Source organism: Paroedura picta, chromosome 1 (assembly GCF_049243985.1).
Source record: "Paroedura picta isolate Pp20150507F chromosome 1, Ppicta_v3.0, whole genome shotgun sequence".
NCBI lineage: Eukaryota > Metazoa > Chordata > Lepidosauria > Squamata > Gekkonidae > Paroedura > Paroedura picta.
In genome coordinates, this window is record NC_135369.1 from 149,936,292 (window position 1) to 149,960,536 (window position 24,245).

Sequence of the window (24,245 nt, forward strand, 5' to 3'; positions counted from 1 at the left end):
ACATTTATTTCACTGTCATATATTCCACATATTGAAATAAAGAGTTTGGAAGACTTGTTTCATTGTTTGATTGTTTTGTATGCAGTGAGTGGAATGTGTTCAGATGTATGCATGCTTTCTTTCTGATACAAGAAGATATCATTTAATAACTTATGGAAACCTGACCTTGACAGGAAGCTTCATGAAAGCAAACCAGCTACAGAATAGTTAAATGAATGCCTGGCTTTGATGATGATGTTATCCGTTCAGTCGTGTCCAACCCTTGGCGATTCTATAGGAAAGTCTTTGCCATGCGCCCCTGTCTCTGACTGCTTCTTTAGTTGGTTCATGGTCATCCCTGTATTGGCTTTGATCGTGTTGAGCCAGTGGATCCTTTGGTGACCACATTTCCTTTTGTCGCTGACCATGCCGAGCATTAATGATTTTTCTAGCGAGTTTGATTGCATGATGTTGCTCTGTTTATGTGTGTAAAGTACTGTCAAGTTGCAGCCGACAGGGTGACCCCAGCAACAGGCCTTCAAGGGAAGTGAGAAGCAGAAGTGGTTTGCCCTTGCCATCCTTGGTGAAGTTTTCCTTGATGGTCTCCCTTCTAACTACCAACCCTGCTTATCTTCTGAATTCTGATGAGATCAGGCTATACTATTCATTCTTCCTTCCATTTCATATTAGTGTTGAAACACTTAGGGTTTTTTTTTTTGCACACTCCACCATTCATATCACTAAGCTGTCAACCATCACGTCCCATATTTACATAACATGGGTGTGCTCTCCGGAGTAATCCCAGTTGCACGTTGCACAAGGTATATTTTATGATAAATGCACAGGGCAATGTGATGAAAAAAAATAACAGTCATGTATTTTTTCATAATCACATGCAAATGAAGGAACTTTGGTGAGAGTATGTAGAACTTGGTCTATATTTATCGTCTCCCCCCAAAAAAGACAAGGGTGTCACCTTTCCACTGTGATAAAGCCTATGTGATGTAGAACCAAGACTTACTGTTGAAAGGGAGGAGTTGTGGCTGATTAGAAGAGCACATATTTTGCTCATAGGAAGTCCCTGGTTTTGTTCTTGGCTTCTCTAGTTAAAGGATCCTGGGAACAGGTGTTGTTCTGTATTTGAGAACTATTGCCAGTTAGAGTAGATAATGACTGGATAAACACTATATGACAGCTTATTTAGTGGCCCTGGATTGTTGTGAGAAACAAATTACTTAATTTCATCTGAACTCCCTGGAAGGAAGATGGGACATGAATATGAGAAATAAATAACAAGTAGGAAAATTACTCTAGAGACTACATATGTGCTTTGTTAAAGTGAGACTGAAAAAGACCACTTAACAGCTTTTTACAGCAGGCCAACCCTGTGTCATATGTAATATTGGAAGGGAAGGTATCTGAATTTGAACATGAGGTAAACATATACCTAAATGTTTGCATAGATATGTTTCTCCATCACATGTCAGACAGGAAGTGGAACCTCTTCTATTTTTTGTTTTTGTTTAATACTTTGCCCACAAAGCAGACTTCAAATTGCCTAAGGAATGTGACGAGTAGTTGGTCTACTGCCCTCTTTAATGTGTAAAGCAATCTCAGATTGTGTAGTGGAGATACCAATGCCTGTTATGGTCTTGTTAATTTTATCATTGTCACACAGCAAACACAAGCCCCCACGCCCCCCAAAAATTAAAGTACTTTTTAATATTGTCCTTTGGAGAGAGGGGAAGAATATAAGCACGTTTTGATTACTTACAAATCCTGTGGGCTCTTCCTGGGACTTTGACAGTGTTGTTTTGAACTCTTGGCACAATATTTGGGACCAAAAGAACTGTATAAGAAGTTTATTTTAAACTAACTGAGAAAGAGCCTCCGGGGGGAGGCGGGATATAAATTTAATAATGATAATGATAATGATAATGATAATGATAATGATAATGATAACAACAACAACAACAACAACAATAATAATAATAATAATGAAGCAGTTATATGTGAACAGATCCCCCCCAATATGCCTATGATCTTTTAGCATTTCTGTCTATCCCTCATTGTCTCTTAAGCTCTTGGCCCTGTTGTTAAATATTTTACACACATAATTTTGACATTGAAGACTGGTCTTTGGTTGAGTTTAAATCAGCGGTCCCCACCCCCCAGTCCGGGCACTGGTACCGGTCAGTGGATCAGTCGGTACCGGGCTGCAGCTCCTCCTCATCCTCCTCTCCGACTGCTGCCTCGGGGGCTGCCCTGTCACTCTACTGCCAGCTTAGCTTTGGTGCTCTCCAGCGGCCGTCATGGCTGGGGCTCCCCCTTGGCATGGCACTGTGCAGCTGCTGCTGGCAGTGCCCCCCAGTGGGCGGCTGGAAGTCAGGGGCGCCAGTGGGAAAGCAAGTGGAACAGGGGCTCAGGCGGCGGCAACGTTCCTCAGTAAATGACTATCCCCCCTCCCCGGCCTCAATAAAACTGTCAAGCATTGACCAGCCCTCGGTGATAAAAAGTTTGGGGACCACTGGCTTAAATGATGTGAACAACAAAAGAGATAACAAAATAATCCAACCTGTAGGAACCTTAGAGGTTGAGCAGCAGAATATACTAAATATTAAAATACAAATATTTATTCTATTCATGTGCACATTAAAAGCATCAACATAAACAGCTATAATAAGGTGTGTATATGCATACAATGGTTTTTAATAGAAGCATTTGGATTTTTATAATGATTAAAGTTTGTATAAAACATTTTTATGGTGTATAATTTTGGAGAGTAAATCTTTTAATGGGGTGCTCCAAGAAAGATATATTTGGACACATTTTATAAGTGTGGGAGCCTCTTCTTTTATGTGAGTAATAATCAGTCTAAGTGTATATAACAAGAAAAGATTTTTCAGTTATGTGAGGAGCAAACATAAAGTAAAGGAGGCAATAGGCCCACTGTTGGGTGCAGATGGACAAACTCTTAATGGAGGATGCAGAGGAAGCAGAAAGGATCAGCGCCTATTTTACATCTGTTTTTTCCCACAGGTCAAAGGGTTTAGGCACATCTAGAGATGGCAGTAGCCAAGGGATAGTGTCTGGGTGGCAGTTTGACATGGACAGAGAGGTTGCACTGGATGAGTTTAAATCCTCTGGGCCGGATGAAATGCAACCAAGTGTGCTCAAAGAACTTTCCGGAGAACTTGCACAACCCTTGTCCATCATCTTCGGGACCTCCTTGAGATGTCCCGGAGGACTGGAAGAGAGCAAACGTTATTCCGATCTTCAAAAAAGGGAGGAAGGATGACCCAGGAAACTATAGACCAGTGAGTCTGATCTCTGTTGTGGGGAAGATAATGGAGCAGATATTAAAGGGAGTGATCTGCAAACATCTGGAGGAGCATTTGGTGATCCAAGGAAGTCAGCATGGATTTGTCTCCAACAGGTCCTGTCAGACCAACCTGGTTTCCTTTTTTGACCAAGTAACAGGTTTGCTGGATCGTGGAAATTCGGTTGATGTCGTTTACTTGGATTTTAGTAAAGCTTTTGATAAGGTTCCTCATGATGTTCTGATGGATAAATTGAAGGACTGCAATCTGAATTTTCAGATAGTTGGGTGGATAGGGAATTGGTTAGAGAACCGCACTCAAAGAGTTGTCAATGGTGTTTCATCAGACTGGAGGGAGGTGAGTAGCGGGGTACCTCAGGGCTCAGGGCTCGGTCCAGTACTTTTAAAAATATTTCTTAATGATCTAGATGAAAGGGTGGAGGGACTACTGATCACGCTTCCAGAGGACACCAAATTGGGAGGACTGGCAAATACTCCAGAAGATACAGACAGAGTTCAATGAGATCTGAACACAATGGAAAAATGGGCAAATGAGAACAAGATGCAATTTAATAAAGATAAGTGTAAAGTTCTGCATCTGGGTCAGAAAAATGAAAAGCATGCCTACTGGATGGGGGATAGACTTCTAGGTAATACTGTGTGTGAACGAGACCTTGGGGTACTTGTGGATTGTAAGCTAAACATGAGCAGGCAGTGTGATGCAGCGGTAAAAAAGGAAAATGCCATTTTGGCAGGTATCAACAGGGGCATCACATCAAAATCACAAGATGTCATAGTCCCATTGTATACGGCACTGGTCAGAACACACCTGGAGTACTGTGTGCAGTTCTGGAGGCCTCACTTCAAGAAGGACGTAGATAAAATTGAAAGGGTACAGAGGAGAGCGATGAGGATGATCTGGGGCCAAGGGACCAAGCCCTATGAAAACAGGTTGAGGGACTTGGGAATGTTCAGCTTGGAGAAAAGGAGGTTGAGAGGGGACATGATATTTTAAAGGTTGTCACTTGGAGGAGGGCAGAATGCTTTTTCCGTTGGCTGCAGAGGAAAGGATGCGCGGTAATGGGTTTAAACTGCAAGTACAATGATATAGGCTAAATATCAGGAAAAAGAATTTCACAGTCAGAGTAGTTCAGCAGTGGAATAGGCTGCCTAAGGAGGTGGTGAGCTCCCCCTCACTGGCAGTCTTCAAGCAAAGGTTGGATACCCACTATTCTTAGATGCTTTAGGATGCTTTGGGCTGATCCTGCATTGAGCAGGGAGTTGGATTAGATGGCCCTCCAACTCTATGATTCTATGATTTTATATACACAGATTTATATATAAAAACAGTTAATAGATTTTTATTATACAACAAACCTATCTCAGAGGGTTTTTTAACCACATTATTGTCCACATTACTGCATTACAGGAGTGTATTTACATTGTGGGAGACTGTTACTAAATATGAACACAGATTGCTATATTCTGTGGGTACTTTAACAATAAAAAAAAGGGGGGTGGGATTGTGTTTCCTCACCCTCAAATTAAGAGGAGGCAAATAAATCTGTTGGTAAAGTAGTTGGAATTGCTGAAAATAAGAAATTTTCAAATAAAAACAGTGTGGTGTCCAAATGAGGAAGTATTCCTTATAAAGGACAATTGTTCAAAGAAAAGGAAAAGCAGGCTATAGTGAAGCAGCAAAATCATTTTAAGGACAAGAATGCAAAATCATTTTAAGGACAAGAATGCAAAAATGTATTTCATTTTTGCATGCAAAAATGAGATACATCACATAAACGTTATTCCTTAATGAGATACTCTTCTAATTAATTTCATGTGGTGGAACCTGGAGTGAGATGCCAAATAGCTTTGTGCAAAAATTTCAGGTAAAATTTTTTCTGAAAAATGCCCTTTGCAGACAAAATCTCAAGAGTTTTTTAAAACTTTAACAGCTGTTTGGTTATAGCTTTTAGTTCTTGGTTCATATCTCTAGCCACCAGAGAATATTGTATGTTGTATAAATAGTTGAGGTCAGATACATCCAGTAGAGGGAAGTGGCTCACAAGGTATTGCTGTGCACTGTAAGAATGTGTCTTTCTGCTACCATCTTTCATAGTTTGCTTTGATAATTTTCATGTATTCCTCCTGTTTAAATGATTTATTGCTGAATCTAAAAATAAGGTCTGGGGTACATGATCCAAGCTACCATGATGTCTTTATTTTGCCTTGAAATTATAAAAGAACTTAAAGGACTATGACTGGAAAAAATAAAATAATATTCAAGACCAATGTTACACATTTCTAGTTAAGGAATAGAAACATAAGCATATCTTTCCCAAATACTTGAAAAGGCTTAATGTGTTCATAATAAAATAATAGCAAAAATAGTATACCAGGATTATAAATGCTATCATTAAAATATACACAGAAGAGATCTTTAAGGATGTCTCATATTTGTTAAGATATTTTATTTTCTTAATCTGTGCAAGTAACATGGTAGTATCATGGGAGTTGAAATAGTAGTAGATTCTGAAAATAGCATAAATCCTGCCTTGCTGTGGTGCTTCCTTTTTCTTCTTCTTTTTTCGTTTTTTGTTTCCTGGTTCTTTTTAGAGGAAAAGGAAATGAGCAGAGGCTTTCCGATCTCTTTGCAAGTATCTCAAACCATGAATGGCACTGGAGGCATAAATGTATACCCTCTCATTTTAAAGGTTAAAAAAAATCACACAACTCCTGTTCATTTCTTCTATGTGCCATTACAGGGATTTCCTCAAACTGTCAAAGGCTAAGCTGTGAATATACCGGCCCATGCCAGATGGATAATTAGGTAACTCAGAACAATACATACACTTTCCCCCCTATATTTTAAGACAGTGGTCCCCAACCTGCGGGCTGCGGCCCGGCGCCGGGCCGCAAAGGCCATGGTGCCGGGCCGCGGCTCCCTCTCCCTGCCCCCCCCCGCAGTAAAAAACTTCCCAGGCTGCAAGCTTGCGGCCCGGGAAGCTACTTACTGCGGGAGGGCGGGGAGAGGGAATCAGGGCCGGGCCGGGCCGCGCCCGTGCAGGCCGTGCCCGCGCGGCCCGATCCGCGGGCGTGGCTCGCGGGCACGGCACGAAATGTGGGCGTGGCCTGTGTGGGCGCGGTCCCCGCGGGCTTGGCCCGATGCCCTGCCGGTCCCCAGCCTAATAAAGGTTGGGGACCACTGTTTTAAGACACTTATGATGGCTCTAATGGCCTAATCTCACGATGTGTCAGTTTATTTATTTCATTGTTATTATGTCCTGCACAACAGGGATCTAAAAGAGTTTACATTCCTATCCTCGGGGTTTTTGTTATTTATTTATTTACTTATTTATTTATTTAGATTTCTACGCCGCCCTTCCCTACGGCTCTGGGTGGTTTACATTAAATGTTATGGAATACTTACATAGAATATAATAATAATAATAATAATAATAATAATATTATAAATAACAATAATAACATAACATGGCATAACATAATCATAACATAACATGAAAACCAGAACAGTGTTTTAACAGTTAAAAGTGATTTTTAACAGAACAACAATGACAATCCCTGGGCAGGTCAGATTTGTCAGTCATGGAAGGGCATCTGGGGGGGGCAGCAGATGTTTGAGTCAGTTGGCTTCATGCAAATGCCTGGTAGAGGACCTCCCTTTTGCAGTCCCTACGGAACTGTGGAAATTCGGACAGGGAGCTCTTCAGGGAACTCGTTCCACCAGGTGGGGGTCAGGACTGAAAAGGCTTTGGCCCTTGTTGAGGCCCGATGTGCTTCTTTGGGGCCAGGGGATCTGCAGCCAGTTGGAGGTGATGGAGTGTAAGGCTCTTTTGGGGGTGTAGGCAAGCAGACATTCTCTCAGATATACTGGGCCCAGACTGTGTATGGCCTTGAAGCTGATTACCAAAACCTTAAGCTTAATCCGGAATTCAACTAGAAGCAGCCAAGTTGTTGGAGTGCCAGCCGGATGTGAGATCTCCATGATGTCTCAGTGAGAATCCTGGCCGCAGCATTCTGTACCAGTTGTAGTTTCCGGATCAAGGATAAGGGCAGGCCTCCGTAGAGCGAGTTGCAGAAGTCCAGTCTAGAGGTGACCATTGCATGGATCACTGTGGCTAGGTTTTCTGGGTCCAGGTAGGGCACTAGTAGCTTGGCTTGGTGGAGGTGGTAAATGGCTAGCCACGCTACCTTTGTGACCTGGGTTTCCATTGTAAGGGAAGTGTCCGGTATCACGCCCAGGTTGACCACATCCAGCTTGCGATTTCTTTCATTTTAACTCAAACTTTGGGAATCCCAAAAATGCGCAATCACCTGCCGAATACCCAGCCTGTAACCAACCGAAAAAAGGCATGGAGGGTGAAATGTGCTATAGTATTCTCAGCTTTGTCCTGCCCTCACTCCCATTCTTCCCCCCTCCATTTCCTGCCCAGAGAAGGAGGCAGATTTCCCCTCCCTGTCATTTCAAACAGCATTAAGTCTCTCTTTAGTTGTTTTTAACGAAGTGTGTCCTTCCCTTCCTCTTTGGTTCTCATACCCCCATGCCTTCTTCTCCCCCTCCCCCCCAATGCTCAGAGGGATCAGAGAGGAGACAAACAGCAGCATTCCCAGGGCAAAAAAAAGGGGGGTCGAAGGATTTCAGCCTGGCATGCAAAAAAAATAAATAAAGGGGGGTTGTCAATGTGGAATGAAATTGACATGAGATGTAAAGAGAGAGAGAGAGACTGAAATGATAAGCCTGAAGCTTTGAAAACACCAATATTAACATTGGTTTCTCCCCCTTTTCCTGCATTCCTTTCTGTTCCCTTTCATTCTTGAACTAATGCTAAATGCATGTGCAGAACTTGAACCATGAGATTTAAATGGAAGGTACTTGCTGGACACTACTGCACAGTTGTGAAAGGACAACTGTGTAAATTTAAAAAAAAACTTGGTATACCCCCTGCTTCACATGTCACAAGTGACGTTCCACCCTGATTTAGAAAAGTGTGGGCTTTTTTATTGTAGCTGCAAAATAAATAAACTATAGGAAAAAGAATGGTGTGTAAGTTGGGCACAGAATCTGAAGTCAAGATTAAAGTCTTACTACTCTGAAAATCTGCAAGTTTTCCTTAGTCCAACAGTCTCACCACTATAACTGCAGGATTGTTTTTATTACGAGAATAAAATGGAGGAAAAGGGAGAATGATGTTATAAGCTGCTTTGTAAATCCAGTGGGTAGAAAAATATGGACATATATCTAATTAAATAAAATTCTTCATGATTCAAATTTAAAAAAAAATTTTTTTACTAAAATACTGTAGAGTCTTTATGGTACTTTCTTAAAAGCTTGTGCAACTTGGACTGTTCAGGAAAAGTGGCATGTAAACATTCTAAATAAGTCCACAGCCAGTTTTATCTCTCTATTGGTGTTGGTAGTCTTTGAATCCAGATCAATTTTTTGTTTTCTGAAGAATTCTGAAACAATATTGAGGTCATATTGACTCTGCTGTCAAGGGGTATAAGGCTATAAAGACTGAAGGTGGCAGGTAAATTGTGATAGTTATCATGCTTAATGCAATTTAAGATTGTGAGCAGTAAAATGGGCAAATTTATTTTTAAGCTATATACTCAGGAATTTGCACTGGGTCACATTTGGGATTTTGTCTCAGAAGCTCTGGGTATCTATAGCATATAAAAGAGTGTGTGTACTTCCATCAATGTGTTGAATGTTTTAAAGCCTTCAGGAAAAGCCCTGCCCACACAAGGAGGCTATGGAATGTTCAGCACACCAGCTGAAGTTTGTTTCTGAACCACCTTTGCAGGCAAAGCTGCGGGCGAAGGCAGGGGGAGGAGCATTTAAAGGGAGTGGGTAGCAGCTTTCTAGCTGACAATGACAGCGGCACTGCCCGATCTCTTTAAATTCCTCCTCAATCTGAACTACCATCTAGTTAGGGTGTTTTCATTTATGACAAGAATTTCTAACAGGAAAGTGCCATTTTATCTTTATTTCTCATTTTTGTTTCTCACCTTTTCACACTATATAGTATACGAAGAAATACCTATAAATCAAATTGGGCAGAAGCCCTTTTGTCACCTGTTTCCAGAGCCTGAGCCTACGTTTGTCCGAATCTAAACCTGTTTTGCCATGGCTCAGTCCTGGGAAATGGAGCTTGTAATTCGGAGCATGTGCAGAGTGTTATCCCCAACTAAGTACAACCAACCCTTCAAAAGCACAGCCAGGTTAGGGGCAAGGTTTTTAATTCAAGTATTGTAGCTTGTAGGAAGATTTTAGCCTCACTTCATTTTAAGGCTCACTGCAGATTTTTATCTTTAAATGACTGCTAACTATGTAGAAAGAGAGAAAATAGTGTTTAAATTGTCTGAATAGGATATAGAAGATCTGGCTTCAAACCCCCACTGTGCTATGAAATTTGTTTAAGCTGGGACCAGTCACTTTATTTTAGCCTAACCTATCACAAGGTTAGGCTAAGAAGAAAACAAAACAGGGGGGACCATAACTGCTGCTTTGAGTTCCTATGTAGAAGGGTTGGATGAAATGATACTAGATAAAGCATTATATCAGTCATTGAGTAAAGCAACCTTTCCACCTTTATATTGTCCAATTTGGGTTATGTAGGGCTTACATAGACCCTCATTTTTCACAGCAACTGAAGAGACTTTAGGACTACAGTGGTATTCCTGCAGATCCTGCAATAATAATGTAATTGAACACAAATGTACTGCAGATGGGAGTTGCTCCAGTAGCCTTTAAACAGGGGAGGAGAAATGTAGGCTATATTTCTGGAGTATGGAAGCAGCTGATACCCTTCAGTTACTTTAAATACTACTAAAATGGTGAGGAATCAGGAGAGCAGACAGGGAGGCATGCAGTATTCTCCCCAACTCAATCATAGGGTAAAGTGAACAGGTGTTCATTCTTTACAAAACTAGAAAAAAATTACATGGAGTGTGGGTTGGAGGGAGAGGTTTTGGATTTTAGCAAATGTCTCCAAAGTCATTATAACAACCTTGAAATGATAGACGTTTGTCAGCAATGGAAATTTAATGTAAAATTTTTAAAGTTTGCAATGTTGTAAAAAAAAGAAAACAAAACTTTTCATGTTTCTGGAAATTCATCTAATTTATACCCTGTAAGAATTCAGACATGACTCGGTGCTTGCACAGGGGATACCTTTACCTTTTAAGAATTCTAAATGCACCCACCAAAAATAATAACAGCAGATGAGTATAAGAATGTAAAGATCTGATAAAAGTATAAAATAATACTTTCATTAAAGGTGTACCTACCATTCTAAAATCTAGTCAGCTCATGATTGTTATTATTAGGAGGCCCCATGGAGGCTGCAGTTCTAAAAAATGTTAAGCAGTCCTTAGCAGGTCTGTTCAAAAGTAAGTCCGGTTTTATTCAGTGGAGCTTACTCCTAGGGAATCGTACTTAGAATTGCTGTGCAATGTGACTTAATGGTGGTGACACTCTCAGCCATAAAATGTGCTGCTGCTCTGTATGACTTTTCCTTGTGCCATTCAGTTTTCACACCAGCATGAGCATTCTTAAGACTGACTAATGCTCCATGCCAATGGGATGAGCCACAGGAAAACAGCACTTCCTGTTATAAGGGGAGCAGTAGTGAGCTGCCATGGAAGACTTTTTGATAAGTTTTTATGTGATAGGCAGGAGTACAGTGTTTAGCTATGCCCCTTTACATCCAAGAATGGCTGAAAGAATGGGTTGCAATTCAGAGAGATTTACTTGTAAATTATGCTGGAAAAGAGCACAGGGTGAGAATATGTACATTTGGAGCGTGGCACTTCTCTGAGCTATAGCTGTATCCCAATCTTTGATCGGAGGATGTAGCCCATCCTTGTTTCAAATGATCCCGCTAACACCTCAGCTTATTCTTTCAGCCTCTCCTTTTCTAGAGTGCTCAAGAGAGGACAGCAATACCCTCCTCCCTGTTCTTTGTGCCTGCACTGCATCACTTCTTGTTTACATTCCAGACTGTTTGGTTTTTGACCGTGTGGGCAGCAGCTTCTACCTGCTTTGTGGCACTTGGAAAATATCAGCCTTCCTAAAGGCTATAAACTGAGATCATTTTATTTACTGAAGCTGTCGGTGGCCAAGAGAGCTCACGCAACCTGCCCTTTGTGCTCTCCCTGCCTTGAGAAAGCCACGTTTCCTCCCTCTCAAAGCCGGCTCACTTTGTCTGGCAACTGGCTGCCTGCAAAACAACTCTAGATCTCTGGAAAGGACAGCATTCAGCCACTATATGAGAAAGGAAAACAGAAAAGAAAAAAGCCGACTTACCAGGGTGTGGTTTGGGAGCTATAAATGCAACAGCAAAGCTCCAGCATCCTGGATTTGTGGGATGTTGGGGGTTGGATTCCCCCTGTGTCCCCATACACATTAATGATTTAACCGGCAGCCTGGTACATCTTTCCTTTGGCCTGACGGGGGAGCCAAATGCTATTGATTTGTAACTGGAAAGCTTAAAAAAAAATCCATCCCTTCCCTGCCCCCGCTTCCCTTCTGGTTTTATTGTTGGGCTACTCCTAAGGATCGTTTGTGCGCTGGTTGCCAGAACACTGGGCCACTCTTTTCCCGCACACATCCTCCCACAAATGCTTTTTCATTAAGCCACTGTCTTCTGATCTACCTGCGTGCTGTCTGTACAGGGATTAATCACATGAGCAGACTATAAACAACAATGGTGAGCAATCTATTCATTGATATTTTTAATTTGTTTATTCATTGAATTGTTAAGAAGGGCTGAAATCCATAAGTGGCAGATTGATCTTCCTAGAGGGTGATCTAAATAGTACAGAATGTATTGCTTTAGTTTGGAAATGGGATTTTTTTCCTGCCTGTCTCACTATTGGTCCCCCCCCCCTCTAGAGCTCTGGAAACGCTTCCTACAGATGCTCCATGTCATCCTCTGCGGATTTTTCTGATGATGATGATTTCAGCCAGAAATCTGGTTCACTGTCTCCGGCTCCGGGTGATACCCTACCATGGAACCTACCTAAACATGAGAGATCCAAGAGGAAGATTCAAGGTGGATCTGTGCTGGACCCAGCTGAGAGAGCTGTGCTCAGGATAGCTGGTAAGACTGGATGTTATATACAAATGTATTTGGATTATTGTGAGTTTGTGCATTACAAAGAAGAAAACAAACCTTGGATTGTTTTAATAACTTTGCTTTTTAGTGCTTAAAAAGATACACACAAATCTGTCTTCCATGCTTTTTTTTGAGTGGTGGTGACTAAGCTATTTGGCTGTCTTTTCCAGTTGAACGGATTAATGCATGTGGGAAAAAATAAACTGCAATATGTGCAGGTGTGCGTATTAAACTTTCATGGGAGGCTGCATTACAGTGCTGAACAGAAGTAACAATTTCATATCATGCGTGCAGCATGCTGCTTTGCTGATGGAATGTATGGATTTGAACTGGCTGTGTGCTTAAAGATGCAATTCTGTGCACATTAGTGCAGTGGCACTTACTTTTGAATGATTGTGTATAGAAGTTGGGCTACAGTAGTTTTTGTTTTAATCCAAGAGATATGTTTTTGCTGTAAAGGAGAGGAGCTATTGGAATCTTATGCTCCTAACCTCCCCCCCTAGTTTTGTGTTTGACATGGGTTGTGTGTGAAGTGGCAGTGTTTGCTCTGGAAACCAGCTACTTTGTTTGGCAGGAGCTGAGCCATTGAAAAGCATACTTCTCTTCCCTCCCCTCCCCTGAATAATACAGGAGAGGGAGGCCCTGCTGGGTTCTCAGTATAAGGCACCAGAAGAGTTCATACTCATTGGTGATGAAATAGTTCAGGGTCGGCTGCAAACTGAGAAGGCCACGTAATGTGATCATTGGGAGACATTGCAGCGGTGGTGTCTGTGTTATTCTCAGAGGCTGGCAGGAGTTACACAGAAGAGCACACAATGCAGAGCACAGAAGTTATTTGCACGAATAAACCGATTCTGCTGTGATTGCTAATTGGATGCAGTGAGAAAAGTGCAGTGAAGAAGCTCACTGGTTGAATTTCTGTAAAACAAAAGCAACAAGACTCAAACCAATGTGGAAGCAATATACTGGAAGGTCCATATGATGGGGAGTTTGGTATGGGTTAGGGTTCATGGTGATGTATAGAAAGTAAGGTGACCAGATTTTAACATTGGTAAAGCGGGACACCATTGACAGGGGGGGGGGGGTTCTTGATTTAAAATTTCGTCTATATGGAGCAACAAAAAGTTACACAGAACGCAAAAATAGTATTGTAATATATATTTTTAATTTCAATATAACTACAATTTGCCAGGTGCCCCCAGATGTCCCTCCAACAGTGGGACAATCTGGTCACCTTAATAGAAAGGCACTTTGCTCATGCTTGGCTTAACTTCACAACTCAGCCCTGAAATATGAAAAGTTAAGCCAAGCATGAGGAAAGTGCCTTTCTGTTCATCACCACGAACCATACCAAACTCCCCTTCAAATGGACCTTCCAGTATATTGCTTCCACATTGGTTTGAGTCCTGTTGCTTTTGTTTTACCGAAATGCAACCAGTGAGCTGCATTGTTCTTCTAGAACTTGGCCTGATTCAAGTCAAAACTGGTGGGGAGGAGGAAGAGAGTGAATCTGGTAGCACAAAACTCTGCCTTCTCCTCCCAACTGGTGTTGCATGATAATCTGACCTGGGATGGGCGTCCAAGGATGAAGTGCCTGCTTGCAACTGGTATTGAGGGGATCGTTATTTCCCCCAGAAATCCGGCAGAATAATTCTCCCTGGAAAAACAGACCATTTTGTTTTTTTTCACCACTTGCATTTACATTGAAGTGGTTTAATGGGTAGCAGAGAAGAATGAAGACTAGTCTGACAAAGGAAAGCTCACGCCTTGAATAACTCTTTGTTGGTCTTAAAGGTGCTACTGGACTCTGATTTTATTAGTCTGTATCCAGCTCAAGAAGGGGGGGGGAGGAACCCCAAAGACAGTAGGGAGAAGACCGAGTACAGGCCGGGTCCTGCATTCCTGTCGGAAGTATTTGCTCGGTTCTCTCCCTTTGACTGAGGCAGGATGAGTTTGAAGGTGTTTGACTCTCAAGGCTTGAACTGCAATAGCGAGACCGTCCCATTTGCAGTGAACGCGAAGCCGGTGGGGCACAAGGACCCAGGCCCATTGCGCAGGGCAGAAGCGAGAGAGAGAGAGAGGACCAACCAGCCAGCATCCGGGAAGCGCATGCGCTGGTGTGACCACTTGCGTCTGCTTTAAATAGCGTGTCTGGCGGCGATACCTGCGGCGATCAGGCCCCGCCCAGATCTGGTGAAGTTTTTGTTGTTGTTGTCACCAGCCTATAATGCGCAGAGGGGGCGGAGTCGGCGCTAACGGGGGCGGTGCTTGTGACTCTGCTGCTGGTCTCCGCGTTTTCGAAGGAGCCCTGTGGAACTCTGAAGGGCAGCCTGGAAAGCCGAGAGCCATTTCCACCACTGATGCGAGTCAGACGAGGCAGAATAAGGGCGGGTGGGCGGGAGCGGCCGAGCAGCAGTGGCCCGCTGCTGCAGCGGCAGCGCCTCGCTGTGGGGCTTGGGAAGGAACCGCCACCTGCAACAGCGGCGTCAGTGGGGATATTAAGCAAGGTGCGCCTCGTTGAGATCCAAACATCGCATCTGGCCATAAACACAGAATCACCGGGGGGCAGACGGGAGTTTTGCCCCGTGGAACTGTCGTATTTTGTAATCTCAGAGGCATGAGTATGCCGGTCCGTTGCAGGAGGGGGAAAAATAGACTTGTCAGTTTAAAAACGGACGCTACTCATTCCCGCAGAAGCTCCTGTCAGTCAGAGCTCACTGAAGAACTGCATCGACATTAGGTCGTGACCCTTTTTATCGGACTTTTCAAGACCGCCTCCTGTGACATTCTCTCTCCCCCGCCCTTATGCGCTACTTCAGGTGCACCTGACGAAAGGAGCTCTGGCTCCCGCCGGAGTAAAATCTGGCTCGCCTTTAAGGGGCCGCACCCCCCCCCCCCGTTTCCTTTGGGTGGGGGCAGTGCGGGGGGGACACGGCATTCAAGCCCCCGAGGCAGGTTGCCGACGCAGCAGCAGCAGCCCTCTGCAGCCGCCGTGCTCTCCGGCGAGGCTCCCTCGGGCCGGAGCGCCAGCCTCGGAGCCCGCAGGAAAGAGGGTCCGCCCGCCTTTGCGCCGGCGCCCCTTCCTTTTGAGCGCGTTGAAAGAGCGCTGACCGACTCGCTGCCTCGGAAGGGAGAACAAAAAGGCGCGCCGGGCGGCAGGCCGGGGGATTGGGAACTGGCTCGCAGGGAAAGAAGGCGGCGGGCGGGCGGGAGCCGCCCGAGGTCACCGCCATGGCTGGGGGCTGTGACGTGCCGGAGTGGCCGGCCGCTGCCTTGTGGGCGCCGCGCTCCGAGAGCCGAGATTTGCTCCTGCTGACATGCGAAAAGGAGGCCGCCCTTTGCCAGGGGCGGCCCACACGTGCTCCCGCGCCGCTCGGGGAGGGCGCCTGGGCGTTTCCTCGGACGGCTCGCGCGGCGGCCGCAGCCCCCTCCCGCCTGCCTTTCTGTGCCGGCCCCCGAAGGCTGGGAGCGCTCCGAGCAGACAGTGTCAAAACTTGCGCCATGGCCGGCTACCTCTCTCCCGGCGCTCACTGCAACAGCGAGGAGCAGGAGTGCCTGCAGGCTTATGAAGATGTGCTGGAAAGGTACAAAGGTACGGCGACGCTTTAGAGAAGGATTTACTGGCGATCCGAAGCTTTGCCTTAAAATAGCTACTAGTGGTTGCAGCGGAACAGGTGGCAGGATCAGGTCCTCCAGACGGTGGCTATTCCAGGCCAGGGAAGGTCTAGAAACACCCTGTGCTCCTTTGCCTCATGGCGTTTGCCTTGGGGATAATTTTCTCCCTTTTAGTTTATTTTTCTTGAATTGCTGAAGTCACTGAATGTATTCTTAGGCTGCGCTATGGGGGGCGGGGGGGGGGTAGTTGTCTAGGTCAAGATCTTCTCTTTATGCGTTCTAGCATAGAGCGACATTCTATGTTCAATGGTGAAAAAGCCTTGTGAAAGATGCTTTGAAATATATATCACAAAATGGGTTTCTTACAAAGGAAATGCCTATATAAGCCATTTCATTAGAAATATATCTATCCTTAACACTTCATCCTGTTTTCCTTTCAACTACTGGTAGGAGGATGACTGTGCATCTTTCAGGCTAGCTAGGAGGACAGTAGAGCCTTTCTCCCCCACTTTCTCTTAATTTAGCTGAGGCAGTTCTCTTATATAAAGATCCCAAGGATTTATCATAGTAGAAATGCCAGTTGTGTTATTATTGTGGGTGGGATAAAGACATAGGAAGGTCACATCGGTTATCCACTGGCAATAATGAATGGTTTTTTTTCCCTTAATCTAAAATCATTCATAGTTAAAGAGTTAATGAAATCTGAAATAACTGAAGTTTTATTTTAATAGTGAAATCGAGAGTTTGGGCAGAATCTGCATGGCTGACTTTTTGTTGTATGGTTCCACCTACTGTTTGAAGCTCCCAAGGGGAAACAAACTGGTACACAGATTTTTGGCCTTGATTATACTGTTTTAGGAGAGGATTTATAATAATAAATTTGCCCAAAGTTGATCTACATCCACTGTTTTAATGGGAGTGACATGGTTATAGTGTGTGTGTGTGTGTGTAAAATTAATAGCATTAATTAAAAATTGAGTAAAATGTCAGTGGAAAAACAATTTTAGTACTGATATTAAGAGTAACTCTTAAAATAATTATCATGTCATGGCAATTTACTTCACTTACAAATATATCATTAAAGGTTGCCTAATGATTCCTTTTGTGTCTGTGGCCAGTTGTGTCATTGCAGCTATGGAGCATGTGCAATAGTCCAAGAACTAAAATGCATTAAGTCGCCATTAGATGAAAACCACTCAGCTGCTTTGAAGAGACTTGTAGAAAGAAGATCAATTATATTGTTGTGGGAATTTGCCAGTACTTATATGCAGATTAGCCTGTTCAATGACGGCCGTTTTCAAGTAAAAAAATCAAAAATACTATACATTGCATTGTTCTGTCACTGATCTCTGAGTGCATTTATATCATGAAAGTTATAAAAAGTTTTGCTTTCCTGTCTATCAATTTCAGTAATCTCCAAATTTGTAATAGGAATACTGTAACTTAATCTGACGAGTCTTCAGTATGTCTTATTTTACCAGTTTCCTTTTGTAGGGCTGTGATGATGGAACTGCAATACTGATCTTCATTACATGGATATAGTCCTACTGAAATAATTGAGAATAAGCTTTTCCTGAAACAATCAGACACCGAAGATACAGTAATTATATTAAGTATGATGATGATATCAAGATGTACATCTTCAAGCAACCGGGGGACACAGGCTAAAGTGCTGCAGCTGGCCATGACTCCCTAATGTATGACCATTGCACATTGGGACAAGAGCACCTCCCCTTGGCATTTGCCATGTTTACTGTGACAAAACTGGTGCCATTGTTACTGGCCCCAGTTCACTTGTAGCCACGGGTACCTAGTCATAAATAAGGACTGGTGACTCTGGCTGTGGATGCCTATTTCTGTCTCAAGGCTCATCCAGTTCGTTTATTCACCTCAGCAGTATATCACAGTAAAAGACATCTGCAGCTAGTTTAAAACAGCTCAAATAAATGTCACAATACAAGCAAAAATGTGTATTCAGGTGGGCATCTGAACGCATGCAAAAGACTGTTGATTTGTTGGCTTTCTCTCCAGGTGACAGTCCACCCTGGAATCTGACTGATGTAGCTTGTCTGCCATGTAAGGCAGGGGTAGTCAACCTGTGGTCCTCCAGATGTTCACGGACTACAATTCCCAGGAGCCCCTGCCAGCATTTGCTGGCAGGGACTCATGGGAATTGTAGTCTGTGAACATCTGGAGGACCACAGGTTGACTACCCCTGATGTAAGGGATGCTCTGGGGGTTAAAAGAGTAGTTTAATTTCTCTAGAAGTTCTTGGAAGGATTGTTTCAGGGAAGGTATGGACCAGGGGCACTGTTTGAAATATAACAGGATCTTTACAGTTATAATGGTTTTGGTATAGACAAGGATTATGTGGTCCAAGCCTCTGCAATCCACATTCTATTCCTTTTTCTAATGGTTGACCTACTTGGCCTGTCAGTATTTAAAGGCTCATGAAATAAAAAATCTAGTCACTATGCAGGGAAAGAAAGCTTTTGAATACACTATGAAGGCTGGAAGAACTGGCCAGTTTATTGCAAAGTGATGTATTCTCAAGCTGGTTGTATTTTCCCATCAGTGGCATGACTTCACTACAGTGATTGTTATCCTGATGACTTGCTATGGGAGGTGATCTAATATGAAAAGAATGACAACAATACATGCTGTGCATAGAGAGTGGCATTTTGCATAATGTTGAAAGAGGCTAACTATCTTTATCAAAAATGATAACTTGTCCTGCTGATCAATTACTTGCATTCAATCAGCATGTAATCAGTTACTTGATTTCAGATATGTTTTTTCTTAGTCACAGAACACTCCCAGCATTCATTTTGTATGTTATCAATGTGCCAAGTTATCTCTGGCCCAGCTGTTGAATACTGTAACTAACAGAGTCAGCTGTAGAGAATTTGTTGCCGGTTTTGTGGGTGGGAATCACATGATGATGTATCATTTTGTAAATTATAAGTATTTGATTTAAAAACTGACACTTAAAGAGTTTCAGTTAGGTTAATATTTTTTTCTAGACATTTAATATTTTGGATTGGCAACTACATATTTCCCGTAATCGTTATTCTGTTTGCTTTGAAAATGCAATCTAAGTATACATTACTGTATGTGTATAAATGCTGTCTGTTGGATATGCCTATGGCAATAAATGGGCAACTGTAGTTGAGCTATGGTCTCTTGTGGAAGAGAGAGAGATTTGGATTCATATTGGGTTGATTCTGATTTATTCCTTGATACCTTTGAAGGTTCTTCAGACAGAAACTTTCTAAAACTTTCCAATAGGAAAAATGTCTTACCTAAGCTGATAACAGAAATAAAGTTGAATTAAACTGCTCACTCAGTGAGGGAAAAAAATGCTTCTTTGTTTGCTCTTTCAAAAGCAATCCAATATGGTACCTTTTTTGCTGCTGTGAAATTTTATGGACATTGACATATTTTTTACCTTGCACTTTTAACATGAATGTTGTAGAATAGTACCACATATGCATATAAGAGTGTGCATTTGACTTAGAAATTCCATTGATGAGTAATGTAGACTCATGGGAAAATTTCAATTGGGAAAGTATGTGGACAAAAAAATACTTTTAAAATACTCATTTATGCACACTTAGTTTACTAATAAGCTGTAGTATGAGAGCAGCTGTACTGTCATGGTGTGCATGGAAGCACTGGGGCATTAGTTAAAAACAAGCAAACAAAATATGAAACTCTTTTCCTTTCAGCCCAACAGGCCATCTCCTTATTTCTCCGTGCTCCATCACACGTCATTTTAAGTCTTCTGTAGGTGATAGTTTTAAAAATAAGAATGTATGTAGGAATGTTACATGATGCCACAGTCTCTCAACCTTTGGCTGTACTTGTGCAAATACAAGTGTTGATACATAGTTCACATCTCAGCTATCATGGTCTGAAATACATTGAGAATCTTAGCCTTGTTTACTGTGTCATGTCACTCACAGTATATTATATCTAGAAGCCTGTGTTTTTGTATCTCTTAAAGGCCCTTAATCTAGTAGCAGTGAAATTTGTTTGGTAGTATGAGTGTAGGTTTTCACATATTTAATGATAGAGTTCATGCATTTGAAAGAAATCTATTTTGCAATATGTAGATTTACATCTTCAGTTAAATACATTGATGCAATAAGTAAATAGTCCCAATTCTATTGTTTTCTCAGCTATGACTTGATGGCCTTTAGTGAAATATAGAAACCGAAGCCAAGCAGTTGCAATAGTTCTTTATTTTAAATAAATGTTCATACAACGTATTTACCCCCACAATGTTTCATTTAGTAGTTAACAACATGTATCTCCTGGTAAGATATAGAGCAGTGGTCCCCAATTCCCGGGCCACGGCCCGGTGCCGGGCCGTGAAGGCCTCGGAGCTAGGCCGCGGCTCCCTCTTCCACCTCCCCACAGCGAGAAGCTCGCCAGGCTGCGAGCAAATCTGCCGCCGAAGTGGCCGATCAGCTTGCGGCCCAGCAAGCTTCTTGCTTTGGGAGGGGGCGGAAAGAGAAGCTTGCCGGGCCGCAAGCTAATCGGCTGCTTCGGCGGCTGATTTCCTTGCGGCCTGGAGGGGCAGGGAGAGGGAGCCGCGGCCGCTGGCATGCTGGCGGCGCAAGCGCAGACTTGCCGCACATGCGTGTTTGTATCCGGCGGGGGCGCAAACACGCACGCACGGCAAATCCGCGCATGTGCGTTTGCGCCGGGGCTGCCGCGCACGCGCGGGGCCCCGGGTCACCCTCTCTCCACACCCTGGCACAGCGGTCCACAGTCTGGCAAAGGTTGCGGACCACTGATTTAGAGGATCTGTCTTTCCAAATACGATCGGTCACTGCTTCTCACATGAAGTCCCTGTTTTTCAGTGGAGGACATCTGGGATTGGATTTTCCTACCACTTAGCCAGGGAGGCAGGTACAGCAAAAGTTCTTCCACTGTCTCTTTTGGTGGAACAGCCCCACCTCCACTTTTTCTCCTGCCTGAAATGGGAGAGCAGCTAGCTTGAGGGCTCTTATTCCCTCTATTCTATCTTCTATCAGTTCTTTATCCTTTCTCATATCACTTCTACCTATATATCTAACTCTCCTTCCTCTCTCTCATTCGGCTGCTCCCCAATGACTAGTAACCTCTTAGCTTCTCAGAGGGGTAAGTAAATCAATCTTAACACTGACCTTTTGGTGGCAGCCGTTTTAGCTCAGCCAAGAGCAATCTATGGAAGCTGCTAGCTATAGTTGAGAGGGAACAAGGTTGAGTCCTCTCAGTGATCTTGAGGTGCCCATTTTGGCTGGGGATGTGAGAAAATAGATCCAGCAGGCACTGCCCCTAATTAGCCTGCCCCAACTGTGGCAAAGAAAGAGCACTGGTGAATGTGCTGTGTGAAATGCTCCACTAATAAGTAGGGAGCCAGGACCAAACGATGCTGGTAGGTGCCTTCTCTAAGGCCATCCCAATCAAAAAGTACATGGAGTGAAATGCAGAGTCAGAAAAGCATGCCAAAAATGTACCAGTATCCAAGGCTCAATTCTGAGGTCTGAAGCCACTTGGTCGTTTTGTAGTGTTCCAAGGGCATCCAAAGCTTTCTCTAGTTAAGCAGGTGTTGTAATACAGACAGACACCAGCAACCCTGAGGTCTAAAGAAGTAATATAAGTGCCTCTGGGCCATTTAATTTGCTAGGAAGGAAAGAATTTCCAGTTAGGGTTGTGTGCGGCTGTGTCTGAATTGGCCGTTCCAGGCCAATTTGTACGCCTCCATGCTCAATGGGCCCTATTGGTCCACAGTGAAGCCAACTCTTGTTCCCTTTTCCTCCCCAAATATGAGGGACAAGGAAACTGGGAGTCAGATAAAGCTACTTCTTCACTAGCTAAAGCTTTACAATGAGGGGAACATGGTTGAGGGTTATAAAAATATTGATTAAATAAAAAGGTCTGGTCAACTAAGACAGTCTGGGGAGAGGAAAGAAGTAGCCCCTGAAGGAATCTGCACCTCCTCAGATGGAGATTGCATTATTTAGTGAGTTTAAATCACAAGATTAATGGGTGCATCAGAGAAGAACTGGTTTTTTATACCCTGTTTTTCTCCCCTGGTTCTAGGATTCCATCCTTGATGGGTGGTTCTCACTGCTGTTGCTAGGGAGGCAGGACTAAAACTACTTCCCATCTGCTCCAGTTTTTCTCCTGCCTTGCAGGAAGTGTGGTCATGTGAGCATTCGCTCTTCACCCTTTTTGCAATAGATAATTTAGAATTGTTATATTTCACTCTAATTCCTCATTCCCCCTTTCCCCCCCTTTCTTCTTAAGCAGGGGGGGGTTTAAGTCTTGTTAAGTGTAATAGTTTATAGCAGCGGTCCACAACCTTTTTGTGGTTGAGGACTGCCTCCGGGGGTGGGAAAGAGCTAGCGGCCTGGGCGCCGTGCATGCACGGCAGCTGCATGTAAATGCACATGTGCAGTTGCTGTGCATGCATGTTTGTGCTGGCAGGGAGTGCTAATGTGCATGTGCAGCAGTTCCACACATGCACGTTTGTGTCCGCCGGTGGCCACGCCTGCCTCTTCCCCTCCTCTCGCAGCGAGAAGCTAGCCGGGCCGTGACCGGTTTCATCTCTGAGTACATCTGAGAGCCAGTTTGGTGTAGTGGTTAGGAGTGCGGATTGGTAATCTGGCGAGCTGGGTTCGATTCTGCACTTCCCCACATGCAGCCAAGCTGGGTGACCTTGGGTTTGCCATGGCGCTGATAAAGCTGTTCTGACTGAGCAGTGATATCAGGGCTCTCCCAGCCTCACCCACCTCACAGGATGTCTGTTGTGGGAAGAGGAAAGGGAAGGCAACTGTAAGCCGCTTTGAGACTCCTTCGGGTAGAGAAAAGCAGCATATAAGGACCAGCTCTTCTTCCTCTTCCTCCCCCGCCCCTGAGGGCAGAAAACATCTAGGGCACCTTGAATGTTCAGGAAGATTCACTCAGCCACCAGGAAGACTCAGAGGTGGAATGGTCCTTGAACATCTGGGTGTTCCAGTTGATTTTGGAAGACTTCAGCAATCGTCTAGTGCAGTGGTCCCCAGCCCCCGGGCCGGGGACCGGTACTGCTCCGTGGATCAGTCAGTACCGGACCGCAGCTCCTCCTCGTCCTCCTCCCTGGCTGCTGCCTTGGAGGCTGCTCTGCCACTCTGCTGCCACCTCACCTTTGGTGCTCTCCAGTGGCTGCCATGGCTGTGGCTTCCCCTCGGTGTGGCGGCTGCTGCTGGCAGCGCCCCCCCCCCAGCGGGCGGCAGGAAGTCAGGGGTGCTGGCAGGAAAGCAAGTGGAGCAGGGGCTCAGGCAGCGGCAATGTCCCTCGGCAAAAGATTACCCCCCCCCGACCTCTGTAAAATTGTCAAGCGTAGACCGGTCCCCGTTGATAAAAAGGTTGGGGAACACTGCTTTAGATAGTTTCAGCTGGTAGCTGTTTCTATCTATCTTCAGTAGAACAACTAGAATTGAGCCCAGGAGCACCTTAGAGGTCAACAAGGTTTTTAGGGAATGAGCTTTCGAGAGCCGAAGCTCCTCCCTGATGAAGGGATCTTTGACTCTTGAAAGTGTATACCTTCAAATTCTTGGTGTTTAAGGTGTCATTGGTCTAGAATCTTACTATCAGTTTGGTGTAAAGGTTAGGAGTGAGGACTTCTAATCTGGCATGCCAGGTTCAATTCTGCACTCCCCCACATGCAGCCAGCTGGGTGACGTTGGGCTCACAACAGCACTGGTAAAGCTGTTCTGACCAAGCAGTGATATCAGGGCTCTCTCAGCCTCACCCACCTCACAGGGTGTCTGTTGTGGGGAGAGAAAAGGGAAGGCGACTGTAAGCCACTTTGAGCCTCCTTTGGGTAGAGAAAAGTGGCATATAAGAACCAACTCTTCTTCTATCATCTTCTAATGTCTGTTCCATCTTCAGTATTTCAATTTTCTTAATTGTACATCTTATTTTAGTTTTCTAATGATTACACCATAGCAGGTTAATCACAAAAGCAGTGTTGCTGCACAACTTCTACAATTCTGATCCAGCAGTTTTAGAAGTCCAACCACAAAATCTGTTTCTACACTTTGGAATCTTGTGGCACCTTAAAATCTTGACACACATTCCTGCAAAAGATTAATTGAGTAGAGCCCACAACATTTGGATTTTGCATATAGATATTTGTAATATTATGTGTTCTAATTCCA

At 43.9% G+C, this 24,245-nt stretch overlaps 1 protein-coding gene across 38 annotated transcripts in view; it reads left to right on the forward strand.

Annotated features, from left to right (window-relative positions):
* DST (dystonin) overlaps nt 1-24,245 on the forward strand; it is a 404,883-nt gene that overhangs the window by 41,896 nt on the left and 338,742 nt on the right. For 28 of the 38 annotated variants that reach the window (XM_077308292.1, XM_077308223.1, XM_077308177.1 and 25 more), the window contains exon 4: nt 12,213-12,420. In XM_077308292.1, coding sequence (XP_077164407.1) covers nt 12,213-12,420 — 208 coding nt within the window. Of the gene's footprint in view, nt 1-11,865; nt 12,028-12,212; nt 12,421-15,297; nt 16,028-24,245 lie in introns of those variants that run through there. The other 10 variants (XM_077308400.1, XM_077308486.1, XM_077308468.1 and 7 more) reach the window with 8 other exon arrangements.